Source organism: Natator depressus, chromosome 9 (assembly GCF_965152275.1).
Source record: "Natator depressus isolate rNatDep1 chromosome 9, rNatDep2.hap1, whole genome shotgun sequence".
NCBI lineage: Eukaryota > Metazoa > Chordata > Testudines > Cheloniidae > Natator > Natator depressus.
The window spans coordinates 29,789,870-29,810,392 of NC_134242.1; the positions used below are offsets into that span (position 1 = coordinate 29,789,870).

A 20,523-nucleotide genomic window follows, 5' to 3' on the forward strand; every position below is an offset into this window, starting at 1 on the left:
CTACTAAGATAAATCTAAGCAAATGTACTGAGGCCAGGGAAATAAAGTTCTTCAAAAATGATATGATTTGATTTTAGTGGTGTTAAGCAGCTCTGAAAAGCAAGCAGCCCATTTGTCACTGCTATCCCTATCTCCTACTTGAATTAAGGAGTAGGGTCACGTGTTATCCTTACATATCTGTGTCCTTAAAGACTAGGCTATTATCAAAATGTAATATCCTGAAGCAGAAAGACTATCAAAGACCATTTGTGTTTCCTAGGGAGAGCTTCTAGACTGTGTTGAAAGCCTCAGAAAAGTAAATCTGAATTTCATTATTATGAGCAGGTTTCCTTTATTAGTATTGAGAAATTTTATAAGTCCATGGTATGTATAATCCAAAGCTAGGGAATTTTATAGAAGTTTTTGTTGATGGTGGTTGCAAGTGAATAGGTAAGAACCATGCTTCCTACAAAAATTCCAGAAATGCAGGAAACTCTTAATTAAAAGTGAAGCTCTAACCTAACGATCCAGCCTGTTATACTATAGTGAGAATGGAAGGAAAGAGTTAAAAAATGGAAGGATTCAGACTAAGGTCAGGAAGTCCCAACTGGATTTGCTGCATTAATTTTGAAGATTCTTGTGGGGGTTTTTGTTGGTTAAAAATATTCCTATAACTTTTATTACAAATGAATTCCCTTTATATTTAAGGTAATAGAATATTTCTAAAGGCTTCCAAATAGATCACTAGTATTTTGGTATATGTTAACTTGGAAGCTTTTCAAATGTCTAATAGCCTGTCATTTAGATGAATATATTTGAATACAGTACAGAAGGATTCGTAAAACTAGACAGAGCCAATTTTAACAGAATACTCTGGCAATTTATTTTGTAAAAATAAAAAAAAGTTGAAGTCCCACAAATTGCCTGCAAAATTTTATTGGAAGAGACTTAATTTTTCCAATTACGTCTGCTCAAAAATGAATCTAAAGTTGCTACTTCTGTTTGTTTTTAATTATATGCTACATAAAATAAATCTATATAGATTATTTTCAAATGTTGGTTAAAAGAAAACTCCCTGTGATATTTATCTGAGACTTTATTTTCTAATAATAAAGCCAAATGAATTTTATGGCAGAGTTACAAAGCTTTGGACAGAGCAAATTAATAGACTGAAATAAACTCTGCCAGTGTCAGATGGAAATAATGAGTGTAAAGAATTCAGAAATCATAGTTCACAACCTGATACAAACATGTAGGACATTCATATGATGGAAAATTGGCTATGAAGGAAGTGCTGGTTAAGTACTTTCACCCGAGACTGTTAACCATGGACCTGTGCATAAAAACCTCTTCTTCAATGAATTCTTCATTGTATTGAATATCCTTCCTGTTAACTCAGTATTATTTTAGAAATTCAGCTCAAATGATTATTGCAACGGTGTGTTGACTAAGTGACTAGCTTGGTTTTAAGTCAATGGAATGGAATGGAGAAGGATGTCGTTTACCTTCCAGTGCAGTTCCACAAAAAGATCTTGAGGTACCAGTTTGAGCACAAGAGGACCTGATAATCAAAAGGGTGACAGTCCTTGATAAAGAACGCTTGCAGGAGAAATACCGCAGGCTGAATTCCATGGTAAACTGAACAGGATATAGTTTTGTGGTTCTGCATTGGAAAAAAAGACCTGCAGTCTTCTCCATGCTTTGATTTGTTTGTAGTCTGTTACATTCACTTTTCATTGACTCCTCTTGTGAGATCTGTTGGCTTCATGAAAAATCACCATTAATTTACCCAGATATCAGTCAAAACTCAGTTCAATTTAGATTAAACAAAAGTAGCATTTATTAGAATTTTTACAGAAAGTGGAATAAGTGAAATAAAATGTGTGCAGGTAAGATGGAATCTGTAGTGAGACCGTACAAGCCAGCACAATAAATGTAAGCTGCATAGGGAAGCTATTGCCTCAGAGTGATATTCCATCTTTTAAAATAACACATTCCCATAGAGACATCAGGGCCAAATTCATTGGTGATGTAAATTGTTGCAGTTCCACTGATTTCAATGGAGCTGTGTTCACCGATACCCGAACTTGGCCCTGAGAGTTGTCTGCCAAAAAAAAAAAAAAAAAAAAAAAAAATTCTTCTGCGCTTGTAATTGGTCACATTTATATTAAAGGATAATACAATATTCCTCCTCCTTTCAGTGAAACTTTTCTGAGAACAGGGACATGCAGAAATTTCTATTTCCTCCTTTTCTGATATCAGAAACTTAGGTGATAGATTGCTTCAAAGACGACCTCCTAAGGGCACGTATGTGCTGCCCTGCAGTTTGGACTACCAGGGTCTGAATTGCAACATGCACCAAACTGCTGCACTGTAACTCCCCTGTATGGAAGCGGCAGACGAGAACGTGAACTCTGACAGGACTACCTCAGTGTGAACTAGCAACTTTTAAGTTTGCGCCTGAAGCATCCATTCAGGGGAGTTACAGTGCAGCCCTTTTGTACTCACTGCAGTTCATACCTCTGTGGTCCAAACTGCACAGCAGTGTAGACATGAGTTCCCTTTTTTACACTGATCAGTGGTCACCTCAGTTGGGATTTTGGTGCATATAGTATTTTAACAATTACATTCTTATTCTTTTAGATAAAACGTTTTGCTTAATCAACTGGGTATAAGAAGTTCAGTTGATTTCCCCCTCTTCCCCCTCCCCCCCCCCCAATGTTGCTAATGGCTTTAGTTAACAGCTTTCTGGAAGGGAGTTCTTTCACCATTCAAATCAGCAGATCACATATGTAGCTCCTTTGTTCAAGCAAAGCTCATGGGTTGAGATTATATTAGACACCCAGTTAAATGATCCTTAATACAGAACCCAACATTTGCAAACTTGGTTGCCCAAACTTCAGTACCTAAATCCATATTTAGTCACCTAAATGAAAACTGGAGATTTTCAGAGATGTTGAGCACTTACAGTTCCCACTGAAGACAACAGAACCTGGAGATTGCGCAGCACCTTCAAAAATTAGACCCCTTTTATTTAAGCATCTAAATAGATTTAAGTACATAATTTTAGGCACCTAAGTTGGAAAAGTTTTATCAAGTATTTATTAAATGTGCTTGAGTTTTTCACATAAACTTATTTTTAACATCACACGAGGATGTACTGATTGTGCTAAGAGCTGCTTTCTCTCTTTGCAGGGACATTTGTCGCCAGAATAAAGCATGTGACTATTACTTCAGCATAGATGCGGATGTTGTGCTGACAAACCCGAAGACTTTAAGACTTCTGATAGAGCAGAACAGGTTCAGTATAACTTTGTCTTACAGACTGAGGATCTTCATTTTTTCTAGTCTGGAAGCGCTCTCCAGGATCCCCTTTTACTTGTCCCTTCTATGGTATTGCATTATTATAAGAGAAGTTTGGCTCAATTCCCTCTGGAGCTTATCAGCATTCCACTCTACTTGAGGGAGCATCAGGTGATCATGTTACTGCAAACTATGTGGTGCCAATAGACCACTAAGCCATTCCAGTGGCAAACATCTTTAACTCTGTAATTAATCTTGGCTGCTTGTTTGCCAAAAAAACCTGCTTTAATGGAATGCTGAGTTCTGTGGGGAAAAATAATCAGACCTAATTATTTGGTTAATGGAAACACTTTCTCACTTGAAAACGTTGAAGTGAAAAAGGTAGGTGAACTGAGTATGCTCACTGGATTGGGCCCTGCAGGCCAGTTAGGTGGAGGAATCACTCTGGGGCTTAGGCATCTGCATGCCCAGAGTGAGGATGCAGTGTGCATGTGCAGAGGCAGAAACATAAGCACCTAGGGAACTTTTACTACAAAAAGGTAGGTGTCAAGCAAGTTTTGGCACCTACAGGGTTCAGCAGCAACTAGATGGGGATTTTGTGAATTCCAATGGGGCCTGATTCTGAAATTTAGGCAACTAAAGGGGAAGCTAGGCACCTAAGTCCTCTTGTGAATCTAGCTCATGTTGACCAGGAAGATGTACTGATTATCACTCTTTATACTAAGCATGGGAGTTAACCATTCGCAAAATCTTTTGCATAGAAGAATATGCACAAACAGCAATTCCCAGTCTGAACATCCAAGAATCTAAATCATTCTGAAGACAGCTGTGTGGTGTCATTGCCTTCTGTTAAATGAAGCAGGATTTCCAAGACTGACTGATCAGAAATTGTACAATTCAGGCATAAAAAAAGCCCCCTTGTTTCAGTCTTAGTATTTGGAGTTTTAAAAAAAGAGATTTATTCTTGGAGATAGAACATCGTTGTTTTTGCTCTTACAAGCTGTTTCTCATTGTTAAATAATTTCACAAGATACAAGACAAACTAAATGTTGACATCCAATACGAATACAAATAATATTTGTTAGCTTTTCACAATTTCCAGAAAAGATCCAATATTGACTACTATTCACAGCTCATATTGGGTTTTTTCCTGCTTTAGGGCCAAATCTTGCTTGCTTTACTCATGAAAATTCGTGAATTCCCATGTGAGTAAAGTACACTGGATTTGGCCGTGCGTGGTAATGCCAGGCTTTTCAGGTGGGTCAGACAAAGAGGCAGAGTATTAATTTCATCACCATATGTTGGAAACTTGCATTTACCTAATGACGAGGACGGAGTTGTAGATAGAGGCGTAGCTGGCTTGTCATTTTGCTTATATTACTTCTTCGCTGAAATTGGTTGTTTTTGTAAAAGAGAAGTTTAGGACCCAGTATAGTGCAGACAGAAGTAGCATAAGCTTCACAAAACAGGCCTACCCGGGGACAGTACTTATAAAAGAAGTTCCATTATTTTGCTTCCATTTCTAGCCACCTCACATTTCCCTTCTCACCTGTTTTCAATGTCTGCTGAGTTATTTTTCCATTTGGAATAATTTCCGTCCTCAAAATCATCTACTTTTTTTTTTTGCTTTTTTCGTTTTTTGTTTTTGTTGCCTCTACAAAAAAATCCTTAGCTAAGCTTTTGTTAAAGGCTGCCCACTTGTGCTAATTCTGTCTGCAGAAAGAGGACAAGAGTATTTTCCTCTGCCTGAAAACTCCATGATTTATAGGGATCCTGGGCATGGCAGCTGAATTCCTGTCTGTTGCTCTCACCTTTGGGTGGCTGGAGGTTTGGAAACTAGCAGTTAATGGAAAATATTTCCCTTCAGCTCAAGTGTAGAATGGCTGCTTCTAGATTTGATGGTCCTTCAATTCTGGTGCTGTGTCAAAAAGTGCAGAAGTGAGAGGCACCATCGATACACTGCAGATGTTCACAGGCAGCCATTACAACTATTTTAATGCTAGCAGAATCAAAGTTCATGTTTTATTTTCGTATGGAATATTTTGTTTTTACAGGAAGATAATTGCTCCACTTGTAACTCGCCATGGGAAGCTATGGTCCAACTTTTGGGGTGCTTTGAGCCCTGATGGCTATTATGCTCGCTCAGAAGATTATGTGGATATTGTCCAAGGGAACAGAGTGTAAGTTAACTTAAACTAATCACTAACACCAGATATCATTGGACAGTACTTAGTGACATATTCTTTCCTTGCCCAGCAAATACTGATATTTTTCATGTAAAGAGAGAGAGAATTTCTGAACCGTTAATGTCAGTTACGTTGATGAATTTCTTCAATAATCCAGGATTACTTTCTGTTTCTGCAACCTGGAATAGAAAGGCACAGTGCCCAGCACAATGAGGTCCTAGGTAGTATCACAGCACACACAATTAATAAGTGATGGTCATCAGTACTGAATATGATTATGCTATGAAAATGAACTGTAATTAATTGCAAAAATTGAAGAAGTTATACTGTGAATTTATGCCAAAAAATAATCTAGTGACACTTCATCAAATGTGTAACAAGTAGTGTTTCCCCATCTGTTCTGGACAAGCACAGTATTTAATCAGCAGCTGAAATTAAAATTAATAACCATTTTTGATACAGCAGTATTTGTTCCATTATATGCTGTCTACTTTCCATCCTTGTAACAGCCCAGAAATGTTAGACTAAAGTCAAAGCAGATGAGAAATACTTTCATTTCACATACCGTAACTTTTCCCCAAAATGAACGTACTTTAAACTACTTGAGGCCTGATTCTCATATGTGCCAATGGCCCTTTACTTGACACTGGCAATTCGAAAAGGTCTTATTGGCCTGATACTCCTTTACAGTTATGTATTGGTTTTATAGATCAGCCTCTGGGAAACAGAAAACTTGTAGAGCAGTGCATTGTCCTATGGAGATGCCTATTTGTTGATATTGGCTCAACTGAATTAAATTTATGGCCTGTTGCATTCGCCGGGTATCAGTGTAAAGAAGTCAGACGGTCTATGAGAAGCTACGATTGGGTGTTTAAACTAACATAAAATCTGTTTAATAGTTTTCTCCATCCCACTGAGTAACTTAATGCTATAATATAAAGGAATTTCATTGATAGCCTTGACCTAGTCTGAAAAGGGACGTGTTTATATATTTAAAACCCACTTTAAGGAATTTGGTAGAATTACTTTCTTCGTGATAAAAGCTCATAAAATTTGAATTGCTGCTTATGCTCCCTTCAAGTCCAGCTGTAGCTTTTCAGATACCTTGGGAACCTTACATCATTGCCTTGAACTTTGCCTGGTCTTTTCAGTAAATAATAAAATCCTGATGTTCAAATTGTAAAATGTACAATAAATTCCAGTTTTCATAGTCTTAAACCTTTTCCCCTGGACTTCTTTTACAGAGGAGTCTGGAATATCCCTTATATGGCTAATATATACTTAATTAAAGGACGGACTCTCAGATCAGAGATGAGAGAGAGAAACTATTTTGTTCGTGATAAGTTGGATCCTGATATGGCACTCTGCAGGAATGCCAGGGAAATGGTAAGGTGGATGGATGAATGGCTTGCTTTTAAATAGTACATGCAGTTGTTTTTTTTTAACGTGCTTGCTACAGGTGTATGTATGTAGTCTTGAATTGTGTTCACTTCTTTCTAATTACAAGTACTAGCCAATTTTTTGTGGGATACTGGCATTTGTGGGGTTTTTGGGGTTTTTTTTTTTTTTTTTTTTTTTTTTTTTTAAATAATTGAAAAGAATACAGTGGAAGCATTTGGTTCAAGACCAGTGGACTGGTGCACTGACAGCATATTTATTTCTATTTAAATACAGTTAAAATTCATAGGTACTATAAATTACCTTACTTGTTGGCACAATTGTATAACATGAAGGCGGACTCAGTGGCCACCTTGTTAATATATCAGCTATCATTGAGTATCTCCATTTGTCTTGAAATGTCTTAGTTAATCTGCACAATTTGGAACTTATAACAAGTTAGGTGGAACACTTTGTTTTATGTTTAAATGAGAATACTTAAAGTTAATGATTGAAGCTGGCAATATACAAATCTTATTTTAAGCCATTTTCAGAATGGTGATACCCTTATTAAAGGGTGTTATACTATTTAGTGTTACTTGTATTATGCTGTCAGTAATATGAAGATTGATTTATATTAGGAGTATAAATATGCAAAACCATATTTGTACTGATATTTACAGTAGTTTCAGAACAGAAACAAATAAGAGGTAAACCACAGCTAGTTCCAGACAGTATAGCATTGAAAAATAACTTGCTGAATTGAACAAGAAAAGTTGGCAAGTATAATTTTTTTTATTCCCTCCATAACAAGGCATGATTTCATTTGTTTGTACTCATTCTACAGAACAACCCAATCAACATACTCTTGTTTTCAACCTTCTAAGCAGCAGTTATTGCACTTTGTGCTTACCATGTGCTCCTGTTAAACTAATCTGACTCTGTGGCTCGTCAGAGAATTGCCTTCTCTCTTTCTCTTTCTCAACCTGTGCTATGAGACCGTCTGGTACGTGCTTGTTTTTGTATTGCAGCAGATAAGGGGCTGGTGGATACAGCTTTAACATGTACATAGGAGCTTTGCTTGGAGATGCATGCTGCCCTTAAAAGCTATTTTGGAATATCAGCTTTTGATCGAAGGCTGTTATTTACCTAATGTAACTGTGGAACCCTAAAACCTAATATATCTCTGACAAAGAGAGAGAGACCACATATCGGTCAACTGATGTGATGCTTCTCCTTCATTTTAGAGTTTACAAAGGGAAAAAGGCTCCCCTTCTTCGGAAACATTCCATATGCTCAGACCCCCAAAGGTGTTGCTTTTTTTTATTCATTAGTTGTTACTATTATGCAGTATCATTCTACCACAGGAAAACCCTTCCCCTCTCTCCACTTACCTTAGTAAAAGTTGCTATACCTTTCTCTTTAGTCTTAAGTTACATTTTCAAAAGCGACTGGTGATATGGGGTGCCTAATCAAAACATCTTAAGTCTTGATTTTTCATGGTGAGAGCTCTTAATGCTCTGAAAATCAGGCTCCTTTTAAGATGTCTGAATCTGGGCACCCGGAAATCAATATAACCAATGTCACTAGTCATTTTTTGAGGATTTAGGCCATTACAGCTTAATTATTGGCATTATTAGTACAATGAAATTGGTTAAACGATTCAAAACCTCTCTGAATACTACCCAAAATCACAAAAAAAAGACAAAGTGCAAAGTTTCTCTGACCTGTCTAGCCTGTCTTATTTGTAAAATCTTTGTTCAGTTTTGCTACCGCTTGTGTTTGTGCAGCCATTGGGCAAAATTCTGCAGTGCTTACTCCCATGAATAGTCCTATTGCAGAACTGGTCTCAGTGTGTCCATTACTTCAATGTCATGTTTCGGGAAAAGGAAGCAAGCACTAATGGTGTGTTACAACCACATGAGTGGTGGACACACTTAAAAAGTTGCTTCTGGTCCTAGCGATACTAGCAGTATTTCCTCATTTCAAGAATACAAAATCGTTCTAAAGCCAGAATAAACTTAAGTTTACCTTCTCAAAGGGCTTGATTGACATTTTTGTTTCTCCATATTTATTATGATGTAACTCTATTGAAATCAGAGTTACACTGAATAAAACTGGAGCAACAACGTGGTGAATCAGACCCAGGGTATACTGTATAGGAAAGCTTTTTGTGATAAGCATTGGGTAGCCACTTTTGCCAGACCCTCCTTATTTTCCCTGCTGTAGCTATTTAATGTGTTGATAAGAGCCAAGAACTGAGCACATGTTTAACACGTTTTATCATGCTAGCAATTTAACACTTTTTCAGACCTAAAACTGAGGTCCAGATACAAGCAAACAAGTGAGAATGGCTCTGTGTTGTGCAAATCTAAAATGGAGAAAACTTTCTAAAATGGGGTTGGGTCTGAAAAACAGTTAAACTAAAAGAAACCCCAATTTCTTTTAAACAAAAATATTTTCTGCTACTAATTCTAATCAAGGGAGCCCTGTTGATATCCTAGCTTTTATTTATGAACCAGTGTAGCAGCACATTTAATTGTTGGTCTTTATATCACTGAGATATTCTTTATTCCTCATCGTAATTCTAACATGCATTGTATTTTCAGATATTTTTATTTCAGGACAATTCACCAAAAGGATTACTTAATAATAAATGTTCTGAAGCAGCGCAGAACTTACGTGTTTGGTGTTCTGACAGTACTTAAACCTTTTTTCTAATAGTTCGCTTTTTTCAGATAAAATCCCCAGCCCCAGACTTTGTTTTCAGTTTAATTTGTGTGAGAGTTCTGTTTGAAAACCGGTATTTCAGGAGGGTTGAACATTTTAATATATGGTCTTTCTAGGCTTACTGAAGAAAAAAACAAAAGCTATTAAATTGTTTTTCTTTTCCAATTGCATATTTGCACTATTACAAAACATTTTGTTGCCTTAACGTGATTAGAAAACAAATGATACCAAATGTGTCTTTTTTAATGTGGATCATAGTAAAAACACATGTTCAGGAATCAGTAATACAGGCTGTGATCAGAAATAGTCATGTGAAAGTTTAAAGATTTCCTTAAAAAACAAACCCAGAGGTAGTTAAAACATGTGTATGAGAGAGACATAAATATACAGGTAAAATATAAATTATATATACCATATTTTAGCTACATGTCTGTGTTTTGGGGATATATATATATATATATAAAATTTTAAAAGCCGAATATCATTCTTATTGTTACAGTGTTGCTAACATCATTTTTCTTCTTTGTTTGATACAGGGTGTCTTTATGTACATTACCAACAGACATGAATTTGGGAGACTTATTTCAACTGCCAACTACAATACCTCCCACTACAACAATGATCTCTGGCAGATTTTTGAAAATCCTGTGGTATATATCACATTATGCATAAAACTGTTAATAGGTTTTAAAAATCATTATATGACCATATGGAAAATTATAACTTTTTGTGGTTACTATATATTGACAAATATTACTAAGAGGCGCGCATATCATAATAAATTCAGTATCTGCATATCATATAAAATATGACTCATAATCTGGAAAAAGAAATGCATGCCTGAGTCAAAAATGGACCCATATATCCCAAAATGTTTCCTGAGATAATAGAATCAAGAGTTAATTTACAGATAGAATAACATCTCTAATTGTTTCTAATGATTTGAATGGAAGAAATCAAAGGAATTTGCAGAGTAGTAAAATTCATTTTTAATTTCTATATTTTTTGTTGTACATTTTAAAAAAATGAAATAAGTGAGCTGTTTAATCTGTTCAAATAATTCTTTTCAGGACTGGAAGGAAACCTATATAAATCCCAACTACTCAAAGATCTTCACTGAAAATCTAGTGGAACAGGTTAGTATTAATACTATTAAAATGAGAGAGACAAAAAACAAAAAATTATCTAAGTTTTGGTTCAATGAACTGGCATAGAATAAATGCTTCGACTGTCGTATCACATTGAGCTGTGATCTTGTTAGATCTCAGCGTGTATATGCACCTAATACAAAATGGAAGTTAGCACCTCACAAAATTAGAGATTTTGAGGAATGGCCACAGAACTGAATTTTGCATTGTGGAACTTTCTCTACTGCTAAGCTTCACACGGTTCATCCTTTTCAGTAGTTGGATGGGAGGTGTCCAAGGAAAACTGAGGTGCAGCAAGTGGTGGCCAGAATTTATTAGGTAGGAGGCACTCCTTCCTCTGAGTGGCTACTGAGTCAGTACCCCACGTGATGCTAAGTGCTGTTGGAAGGACTCTTTTCTGAGTGAGACTTACAACTGATGTGAAGAGTACTTGAGATCAAAAGAGATCCCCATGGAACTTTCTGCAAGAGGAAGAGTGTCAATCCCAACGTTCTGGTGAAATTTCACTTTCTGTTCCACCCCTTTATTTAAATTCCCCCAGTTGTTTCAATTGGAAAATGTATTCTTTATTCCCTTCTTTGTAACAAGTAGATCCCACTGTGCAGTGATTTTAGTGCCAAATGCTTAGCATTTGCACCTCAGAATTGTTTGATCCTTGTATTTAGTCTGCTTAAAAAAACAAAACAGAAACCCTGTCGATTCCTTGGCTGTTTCACAATGCCAAGTTGTTTCACATGCACTTGTAGTGACCTTATACAAATTATTTTAAAATAAAGATCACTTTACCAGACAACAGTGAAAATGTCCAAGTAGCATGGATGATGGCAGAACTGATTATAATGTAGACTTTCAGTCTTTCAGTCCCTGAGAAGTTGACACTAATCACTAGGTTGGTGCTGGAGATGAAACCCTGGCCCTATTGATGTCAATAGAAAAACTCCCATTAATTTCAGTGAGGCCAGGATTTTACCATCAAAGTTGATAATGGGCAATGTTTGGGTTGATTTTCAGCATTGTAGATGTTTGGCACATGGAGTTTCTGTTTAATGACGATGTGTTAGAGGGTTTTTATGAGTGCATGGGTAGCTAGGGCGGGCTTTTCAAAAGGGCTCAGCACTGGCCTAGCTCTAGACTAATTGAAGTCAGTGGGAGTTAGTGCTGAGTGCATTTGACAAGTCCACCCTCAGTATACACTTGCAAACTGTAAAGAGCTAGGGATGCTTATGAGGGGGGGGAAAAAAGAGTGGTCCAGAATGATGGGAAAAAGAATATGGACATTTATGCCAAACCAAACTTGAATACATACTGTCAAGTTGGCAGACTTCAGACTAGACCTAACTAAAATGTAATTTATCAGGCAGTCATAAAATCCATGCTGATGAGCTGGGGAGTCCAAATAAAACAAACTAAGGAAGATGGGATTGATTGACGTGGCAATTCAAGCATGCAAACTTCCACCATATCTTCTCATTTGTCTTCAAGCTATGCTGACAGTGGCTTGACATTCAGAACACCAGCAAGAGCGGTTGGGAATTGAAGACAACTGTTGTTGTTTTGTAGAATAGGAATATATATTTATAAACTTGAAGAAGTGGAGCCGGATAAATACGTACGTGTGTGTGAGAGAGAGAGAGAGATTTAGTGCTCTCTACCCAACAGTGTTAAGTGGAGGGAGTGCGAGCATACAATGCAGGACTTTATCATTGAACATGGGACTGGGAGTAGGTGAGTTTAGGGTTAACTTTTGGGTTAAAATTTATCCCTGATAAATTGCTTTGTCCTAGTCCCTACTAAATGAAACTGGACACTGGTTAACATCCCAGCAGGTGGAACTAAGAAAAATCCACACATTTTGAGGCCTGTGTCCTAAAAGAGCATTTGTTTTGCCAGAGCACTCCACTGCAAGGATCTTCCCTGTCTGTAAAACTTCTCACTGCTCCTGATTCGGTCATCCTTATATATGCTGAGTATTGCCTTACTCTGTGAGTAGTTCCACTGTAATCAACTGGAGTACTTCAGGAGCAAGGTACTGCTTAGTGTGAGTGAGAGTGGGCAGAATCCAGCCCTGAGTAATCACCCCAAAAAAGTATGATGGACAAAATTGTAAAAAGGAGAATGTGTAGTGGGTAGCTGTCCAAGGTCAATAATGATGTGCTGAGAGACCAGGGCAAAATAATCTTCCTCTCATGTCTTCTTCACATTAGTGCGTAACTGTCTCTGAGCCCTCTAAAGGGCAGCGGTGGAAGGGAGAAGTTTTACCACGAATACCTAAGAGAAATCGAACTAAAGTAACTAAAATTCCCTATCCTACAAACCTTTAGTTGGTCTAGATAATAGGAACTCCCAAAGCAATGCTCATTGCGGATACCATATATTAGGGTGGGTACTTGGCATCAGAGGAGAGACCCCTTAAAATATCCCTGATTCACACATGGTAGGGGTCTACTTCAGACCGCCTAACTAGGAAGAAGAGGTGGATGAGGCTTTTTATAAACAACTAACAAAATCATCCAAAGCACAGGACTTAGTGGCGATGGGGGGGACTTCAACTACCCAAATGTCTCTTGGAGAAATAACACAGCAGGGCATGGATTATCCAACAAGTTCTTGGAATGTATTGGAGACAATTTCTTATTCTAGAAGGTGGAGAAAGCCACTAGGGGAGAGGCTGTTCTAGATTTGATTTTGACAAATAGAGAGGAACTCGTTAAGAATTTGAAAGTGGAAGGCATCTTGGATGAAAGTGATCATGAAATGATAGAGTTCATGATTCTAAGGAATGGTAGGAGGGAACACACCACAATAAAAATAATGGATTGCAAGAAGGCAGACTTTAGCAAACTCAGGGAGCTGGTAGGTAAGATCCCATAGGAAGCAAGTCTAAAGGAAAAATAGTTCAAGAGCTGGCAGTTTTTCAAAGCGATATTATTAAGGGCACAAGAGCAAACTATCCCACTGTGTAGGAAAGATAGGAAGTATGGCAAGAGACCACTCTGACTTAGCCATAAGATCTTCAATAATCTGAAACAAAAAAGAGTCCTACAAAAAAGTGGAAACTAGGTCATATTACAAAGGATGAATATAAACAAATAACACAAGTATGTGGGGACAAAATTAGAAAGCCCTAGGCACAAAATGAGACTAAACTCGCTAGAGACCTAAAGAGTCACCAGAAAGCATTCTACAAATACATTAGAAGCAGAGGAAGACCAAGGACAGGGTAGGCCTGTTACTCAATGTGGAAATGGCAGATGGACTAAATGACTTTTTTTTTGTTTCAGTTTTCACAAAACTGTTTAGTAGCGATTGGACATCTAACATAGTGAATGCCAGTGAAAATGTGGTAGGATCTGAAAGTAATTGCTGAAATACAATTACTTTCAGCTCACCTTCATTCATAAAGCATTTTTAGAAATACAGGAGAAAAAAAATTGATCTATAAGATCTAGGATTATTGTCATCTAAAACGTGCAGATCTTTGATGGCTTCAAGTCACCAGGGCCTGATGAAATACATCCTAGAATACTTGAGATCATTGAGAAGATATCTGAGCCATTAACAATTATCTTCGAAAAGTCATGGAAGATGGGAGAGATTCCAAAGGACTGGAAAAGGGGCAAATATAGTGCCCATCTATAAAAGGGAAATAAGGACAACCCGGGGAATTACAGACCAGTCAGCTTAACTTCAGTGTCTGGGAAGATAATGGAGCAAATAATTAAGCAATCAATTTGCGCACATCCAGAATATAATAAGCTGGTAAATTACAGTCAGCATGGATTTGTCAAGAACAAATCATGTCAAACTAACATAATAGCTTTCTTTGACAGGGTAAAAAGCCTTCTGAATAGAGGGAAGCAGTAATGTGGTATATTTTGACTTTAGAAAGGCTTATGATACCGTCTTGCATGATCTTCTCCTAAACAAACTAGGCAAATACAACCCAGATGGAGCTACTATAAGGTGGGTGCATAACTGCTTGGAAAATCGTTCTCAGAGAGTAATTATCAGTGGTGCACAGTCAAGCTGGAAAGGCATGTCAAGTGGGGTCCTGCAGAGATCAGTTCTTGGTCTTGTTCAGTTCAATATCTTTATCAATGATTTAGATAATGGCATAGAGAGTACACTTATAAAATTTGCAGATGATACCAAGCTGGGAGGGGTTGCAAGTGCTTTGGAGGACAGGTTTAAAATTCAAAATCATCTGGACAAATTGGAGAAATGGTCTGAAGTAAGTAGGAGGAAATTCAATAAGGACAAATACAAAGTAGCTCCACTTAGGAAGGAACAATCAATTGCATACACATAAAACAGGAAATGACTGCCTAGAAAGGAGTACTGTGGAAAAGGATCTAGGGGGTCATAGTAGATCACAGGCTAAATGTGAGTCAACAGTGTAACACTGTTGTGCCCCCCCCCCCCCCCCAAAAAAAGCAAACATCATTGTGGGATGTATCCTCAGGAGTGTTGTAGGCAAGACACACACAGTCATTTTTCTGCTCTACGCTGTGCTGATTAGGCCTGAACTGGATTATTGTGTCGAGTTCTGGGAGCCACGTTTCAGGAAAGATGTGGACAAACTGGAGAAAGTCCAGAGAAGTGCAACAAAAATGATTAAAAGGTCTAGAAAACATGCTCTGTGAGGGAAGATTGGAAAAAAAATGGGTTTGTTTAGTCTGGAGAAGAGAAGACTCAGAGGGGGACATAACAGTTTTCAAGTACATAAAAGGTTGTTATAAGGAGGAGGGAGAAAAATTGTTCTCCTTAACCTCTGAGGATAGGACAAGAAGCAATGGGCTTAAATTGCAACAAGGACAATTTAGGTTGAACTTTAGGGAAAAACTTCCTGTCAGGATAGTTAAGCAATGGAATAAATTGCCTAGGTAGGTTGTGGAATCTCCATCATTAGAGATTTTTAAGGGCAGGTTAGACAAACGCCTGTCAGGGATGGTCAGGGGCCTCCCGGAGCCGCCTTGAGTGCAGGAGATTGGACTAGAAGACCTCTTGAGGTCCCTTCCAGTCCTACGATTCTATGCAGGTTTTGCCTTCCAAAGATAATTTCTTCAAAGATCTGCACGTTTTAGATGACAATAATCCTAGATCTTATAGATCAATTTTTTTTCTCCTGTATTTCTAAAAATGCTTTATGAATGAAGGTGAGCTGAAAGTAATTGTAACTCATTTTTTCCCAGCAGGAACACAAGCTAAACACAATAAATAACCCTTCAGAGTGAAATGAAGACACAATGTATTTCACTGGTTGTTAGTTTTTGCCACCTTCAGTGAAAATGCAGCTACAAATCAGGAATTTCTTCATTAATATATCTGAATTCTGACTTAGTGGAAATAGTGGCACTATTTTATTGATCTACCTAGCTCTTTTTTTAAAACTGTTTAAAAATTACTGCAGTAATAAATATGACTTCTAAAACAATGCTGTGGGTTTTTTTTATAGCCATGCCCAGATGTGTATTGGTTTCCCATATTTTCGGAGACTGCCTGTGATGAACTGGTAGAGGAAATGGAACATTATGGACAGTGGTCTGGAGGAAAACATCGTGTAAGTGTCACCTCTTGTAAACAAAACTAGTACTTGTTTTCTAGCAGGTCTTCATGTACTTTAATGTTTTAAATAAATGCTTCATTAGAAAGTGCACTGGGTGGTGTAGTCTGCAACTACTGAAAACTTAGTTAAACATGATACTTTTATTGCCTTTGTTTTATTCTGTATGCCTGCAGTTTTCAAATAAATTAAAACCTGTATTATATAAGTACTGAAAAAACCCACATTTTTGAGGCCCTTTCTGGTTTTTAGGATAGTCGTATATCTGGAGGTTATGAAAATGTCCCAACTGATGATATTCACATGAAGCAAATCGGGCTGGATGGTGAATGGCTACATTTCATTAGAGAGTTCATTGCACCAGTAACACTAAAAGTCTTTGCTGGCTATTATACAAAGGTAAACTTTTAAAATTATTATTGGTGAATAGTTGAGTTGAGTGGTTAATTTGTACGGAATGATTTATGAGATTAATCCCAGAATCTTCTTGCTCATGAAATATTTTAGAGGAGGCTACACCTTTCTCAGTTTTATTTATTATATATTTAAAAAAATTTGTTACTTCGTGTGTTGATTGAAAATATTCCAGACTTGAGCTCTGTTGCTTTGTCGTGATGGGTAAGATAAATCCAATGTTGTAACTGTTTCGGACTTGAAGCACAAACATTTGCCAGTGAGTAGCTTTTAAAATTCAGCTCCCACGAATAAGCACGTATTTGATTTCGAAATTCACACACTGATGAGAAATCCTTTTGATTGCTACACATTTATTTCAGGGATATGCCATGCTGAATTTTGTTGTAAAATACACTACGGACAGACAGCGTTCCCTCAGACCTCATCATGACTCTTCTACGTTTACCATCAACATTGCTCTCAACAAAGGAGGAGAAGATTTTCAGGTAAGCAATAGTCATTTCACTAAATATTGCTGCTCTTCAATTTATCTAAATCATTTCCATGCTTGGGTCCAAATAGACGTGGTTAGGACCCTGTGTAAGAGGAGAAGACATGCAGCACATGTAGCAATGTGTTGCTGGTGGTAGAATCTGGCTCTGGATCATATTAACTCATCCACAGGTAGAACAACTTGTTCCATTTTGACCATCAAGGCATGCAGTGTATTTTTCCATTCCTATACTTAAATTATTTAGATTATTTTCAAAACTGCTATCTTGAGGAATGATGCTTTGGCTCTAGACCCCTGATAAAGGAAAACACTTGATCATGGGCTAACGTGCTGTCCTAAAGAGAGAAGCTGTCCTGAGGCAAGGCCTAGAAAGAGTGATTAACTAATCTGTCATCTACAGTAATGTTACTGAATGGCTGATTGGTTGGGAACAAATATACCACTAAGACTGTTCAAAGGAGCTGCTCTGCAGTGGTTACCAAAATAAGAGGGACTGAAATCCCTATTACCAGGTGGTGTTGCCACATGTATTGCTGCAAAGGAAACCTTCCTTAAGAAGTATGCCTTACTAGTATGGATAGAGAACTTCTGATGTTAAGTATCTGTTAATAACAATAAAACATTCTGATTGTTGGACAAAAGGAAAAATGCAATTATAACCCAAACTAAGAAATCTGTCTTCTGATTTTTTGTAACAGGGAGGTGGATGTAAATTTATTAGATACAACTGTTCCATTGAGTCACCCAGGAAAGGATGGAGCTTCATGCATCCAGGAAGACTTACTCATTTACACGAAGGACTTCCCATTTTAAATGGAACAAGATACATTGCAGTATCATTTATTGATCCCTAACTTTATTTTCCTGCCTCTTCAAAACCAGTGGTTGGTTCTTTATGACATAAACTCTTATTTATAGTTTTCCTCCCAGAAGATGGTGATAAAAAACTTTAAATTACTTCCTCTAGACAGCAGATTTACTTTGAGCTAAAAGATTGAAAAAACAACTTTAAAAAATGGACGCTTCCAAATGTCTGCTCTGAGCCTTACGTCACAAAGTAAAAATGCCCTGTTTATTTTTGTACGCTGCTGTCTTGAAAGGTGGGGCGGGGAGGGAAAACAGAAATGCATTTTAAAATGAATATTTTTTTTTCTGTTATGAAAAATTCCCAGATACAAAATTATCTCCAAATCTTTTCTTGTGGTTTTCATTCAGTAAAATGATGCAGATGAAGTTGTGTGTTGTGCATATTTTATAACTACCAGTAGAAGAACCACATATAGAATTAGCATCAAGTGAATCCCATAGCCTAGCAGAATTGCACACAAATTTTGGCTTTAAGCAAAAGCATATTTTGTGTGCTGATGTGCACTTTGGCAACACCCCAGTAAAACTTTTTAAAATACTTAGTTTATATTAAATATCAACATCTATATCCTCCTAAAGAAAATATGCATTACAAAGTTTGAGGAATAGATTGAATACATTATTTTTTTTTTAAATAGCTTTATCAAGAACTGCAAGTATGTGTTTTAAAGAAGAACTTGTCCCATTAAGGTTACTTCTCTTTACCAAGTGTTCTTCAATTAAAATGAGCTATTTTTGTAATGTATAGTTGCACCAGGTTGATACTGGAAATTTAAATTCTATTTTCAGAACACTGCTAAATTTTAATATCAGGATGTTTTGTAAACACAATTTTCTGTTTAAAATTACTTGAATTTTGTATCAGGAAAATGAAATTGGTGAAGTCTTTCTTTTAAACCTAAGAGGTTTGACTTACCATTTATTTTAAAGGAATCAGTTTTAAATATTCCTACTGTATCTACTGTTTGTAATTTAAAGAAACTTGAAGCAAACTCTAAACCAAGGAACCTAAGGTGCCGGAGTGCACAATGTGTTTAAAAACTTGTGAAAAATAAAAGGTAATTTTAAATTAATGTAACAGTTTTTGTTTGTCTTAGTGAAGATGGCAATATATCCCAAACTGTTATCTTTAAAATGTAGTGTATTTAACAATTTTAAAAGGAACTATTGTGTATCATGGTGAGCATGATCAACTTTATGTTGGCAAAAGTTTTTTTTTAAATATTCTGAGTAGTCACCACTAGCTACTTGTTGCTCTTGAATAATGTCTGTCATTAATTGGTGTCTCGGTCATTATCAAGATGGGCAAAGTTTTAAGAGCTTCAACAGCAGTGTGTGTGTCTGCTGCCTGTTGTAATAATCCTTTTTGGCAAGCAGGGTATTGTAGTGATCTAAGCAGCAACCTTTCCCCCACTATCCTGACTGATGCTGTGTTGAAGGGAATTCACCACCAGTACTGTATGTCGGTCGGAGTGGTTTTAAGACCAGTTTGTTTTCTCTGAGTTGTCGTTTCCTGTATTTATATTCCTAACTTCTCTCCATTTCAAGCAGATGCTTACAGATTTCAGAAATGCACCAGCACATTGAGTTTCCTGATGTCAGTAAATTCCAATTTTGCAGATACCTTTGCCTGAGTGAGCTGCTTTGACTGGGTGTAGGTTGCACTTAAGCAAAGGATAAAATTCAGAAAATCATCAGGACTCTATGGCATGAAAGCTTCCTTTGTTAATTACCTTTTTTCTGAGTGTTTGCCTGTGGTCTGTTAGGATGGCATGGAAAACAGACTGGGTCAGTTTAATATAGGTCAGTGTAATAAAGCTTTCTTTATAAAGAGATACTTGAAAACAGGACACGGGGGGAGATTTTTGGAGCTCATTCTGCATAATTTTTGCTTCTACATTCTAGATTTTGTTTTTCACTGATTTACTCTGTTTTGATTTATTTGTTTTGAAGACTTGGATTATTAAACTTCTAGATTTTCATTCATTTACTCTTTCAGCTGTGAGCTCTTTCAACAAGCTAGACACATTTACCTCACTCAGACTCGTATTACTAGAGTCCTTACCTTATTAATCAACCATAGAGGTTACTAAATCTCTTTCAGGCTGATAGGAATGTTACAACGTTGAGACAGAGCACTCATTCACTTCTTTGCATTGACCAAATATTGGAAGAATAGGCAAATTCCAATGGGCATTAAAATCTAAAATGCACAAATGTTTGGTCTTAACAATGAATTTAGATATGATTTGTTAGCTTTAATGTACTGTTAGTAAACTAGCTCATTTGAATTGAATTTTCACGAGTAATACTGTAAAGCAAGCCTTGAGAGAGATGTCTGACCCTCCTAATGCCAGACTACAGAGCTGAGACACAAGATAAGTAACATGGAGAAAATGCAGCCTAACCTCTGGCAGTATTCGTAAGACACTAGGAGTACAAGGACATAAAGGTGGACTC

At 37.0% G+C, this 20,523-nt stretch overlaps 1 protein-coding gene across 2 annotated transcripts in view; it reads left to right on the forward strand.

The window, feature by feature from the left end:
• The window catches only part of PLOD2 (procollagen-lysine,2-oxoglutarate 5-dioxygenase 2), a 77,210-nt gene extending 57,294 nt beyond the window's left edge, over positions 1 to 19,916 (forward strand). The window contains exons 11-20 of one of the 2 annotated variants that reach the window (XM_074963814.1): positions 3,175 to 3,279; positions 5,337 to 5,462; positions 6,713 to 6,854; positions 8,093 to 8,155; positions 10,112 to 10,225; positions 10,646 to 10,711; positions 16,179 to 16,283; positions 16,539 to 16,685; positions 17,063 to 17,188; positions 17,895 to 19,916. In XM_074963814.1, coding sequence (XP_074819915.1) covers positions 3,175 to 3,279; positions 5,337 to 5,462; positions 6,713 to 6,854; positions 8,093 to 8,155; positions 10,112 to 10,225; positions 10,646 to 10,711; positions 16,179 to 16,283; positions 16,539 to 16,685; positions 17,063 to 17,188; positions 17,895 to 18,050 — 1,150 coding nt within the window. In that variant the 3' untranslated portion in view covers positions 18,051 to 19,916. The remainder of the gene's footprint in view (positions 1 to 3,174; positions 3,280 to 5,336; positions 5,463 to 6,712; positions 6,855 to 8,092; positions 8,156 to 10,111; positions 10,226 to 10,645; positions 10,712 to 16,178; positions 16,284 to 16,538; positions 16,686 to 17,062; positions 17,189 to 17,894) is intronic. The other variant, XM_074963815.1, reaches the window with a different exon arrangement.
• Positions 19,917 to 20,523: the final 607 nt, after the last annotated feature.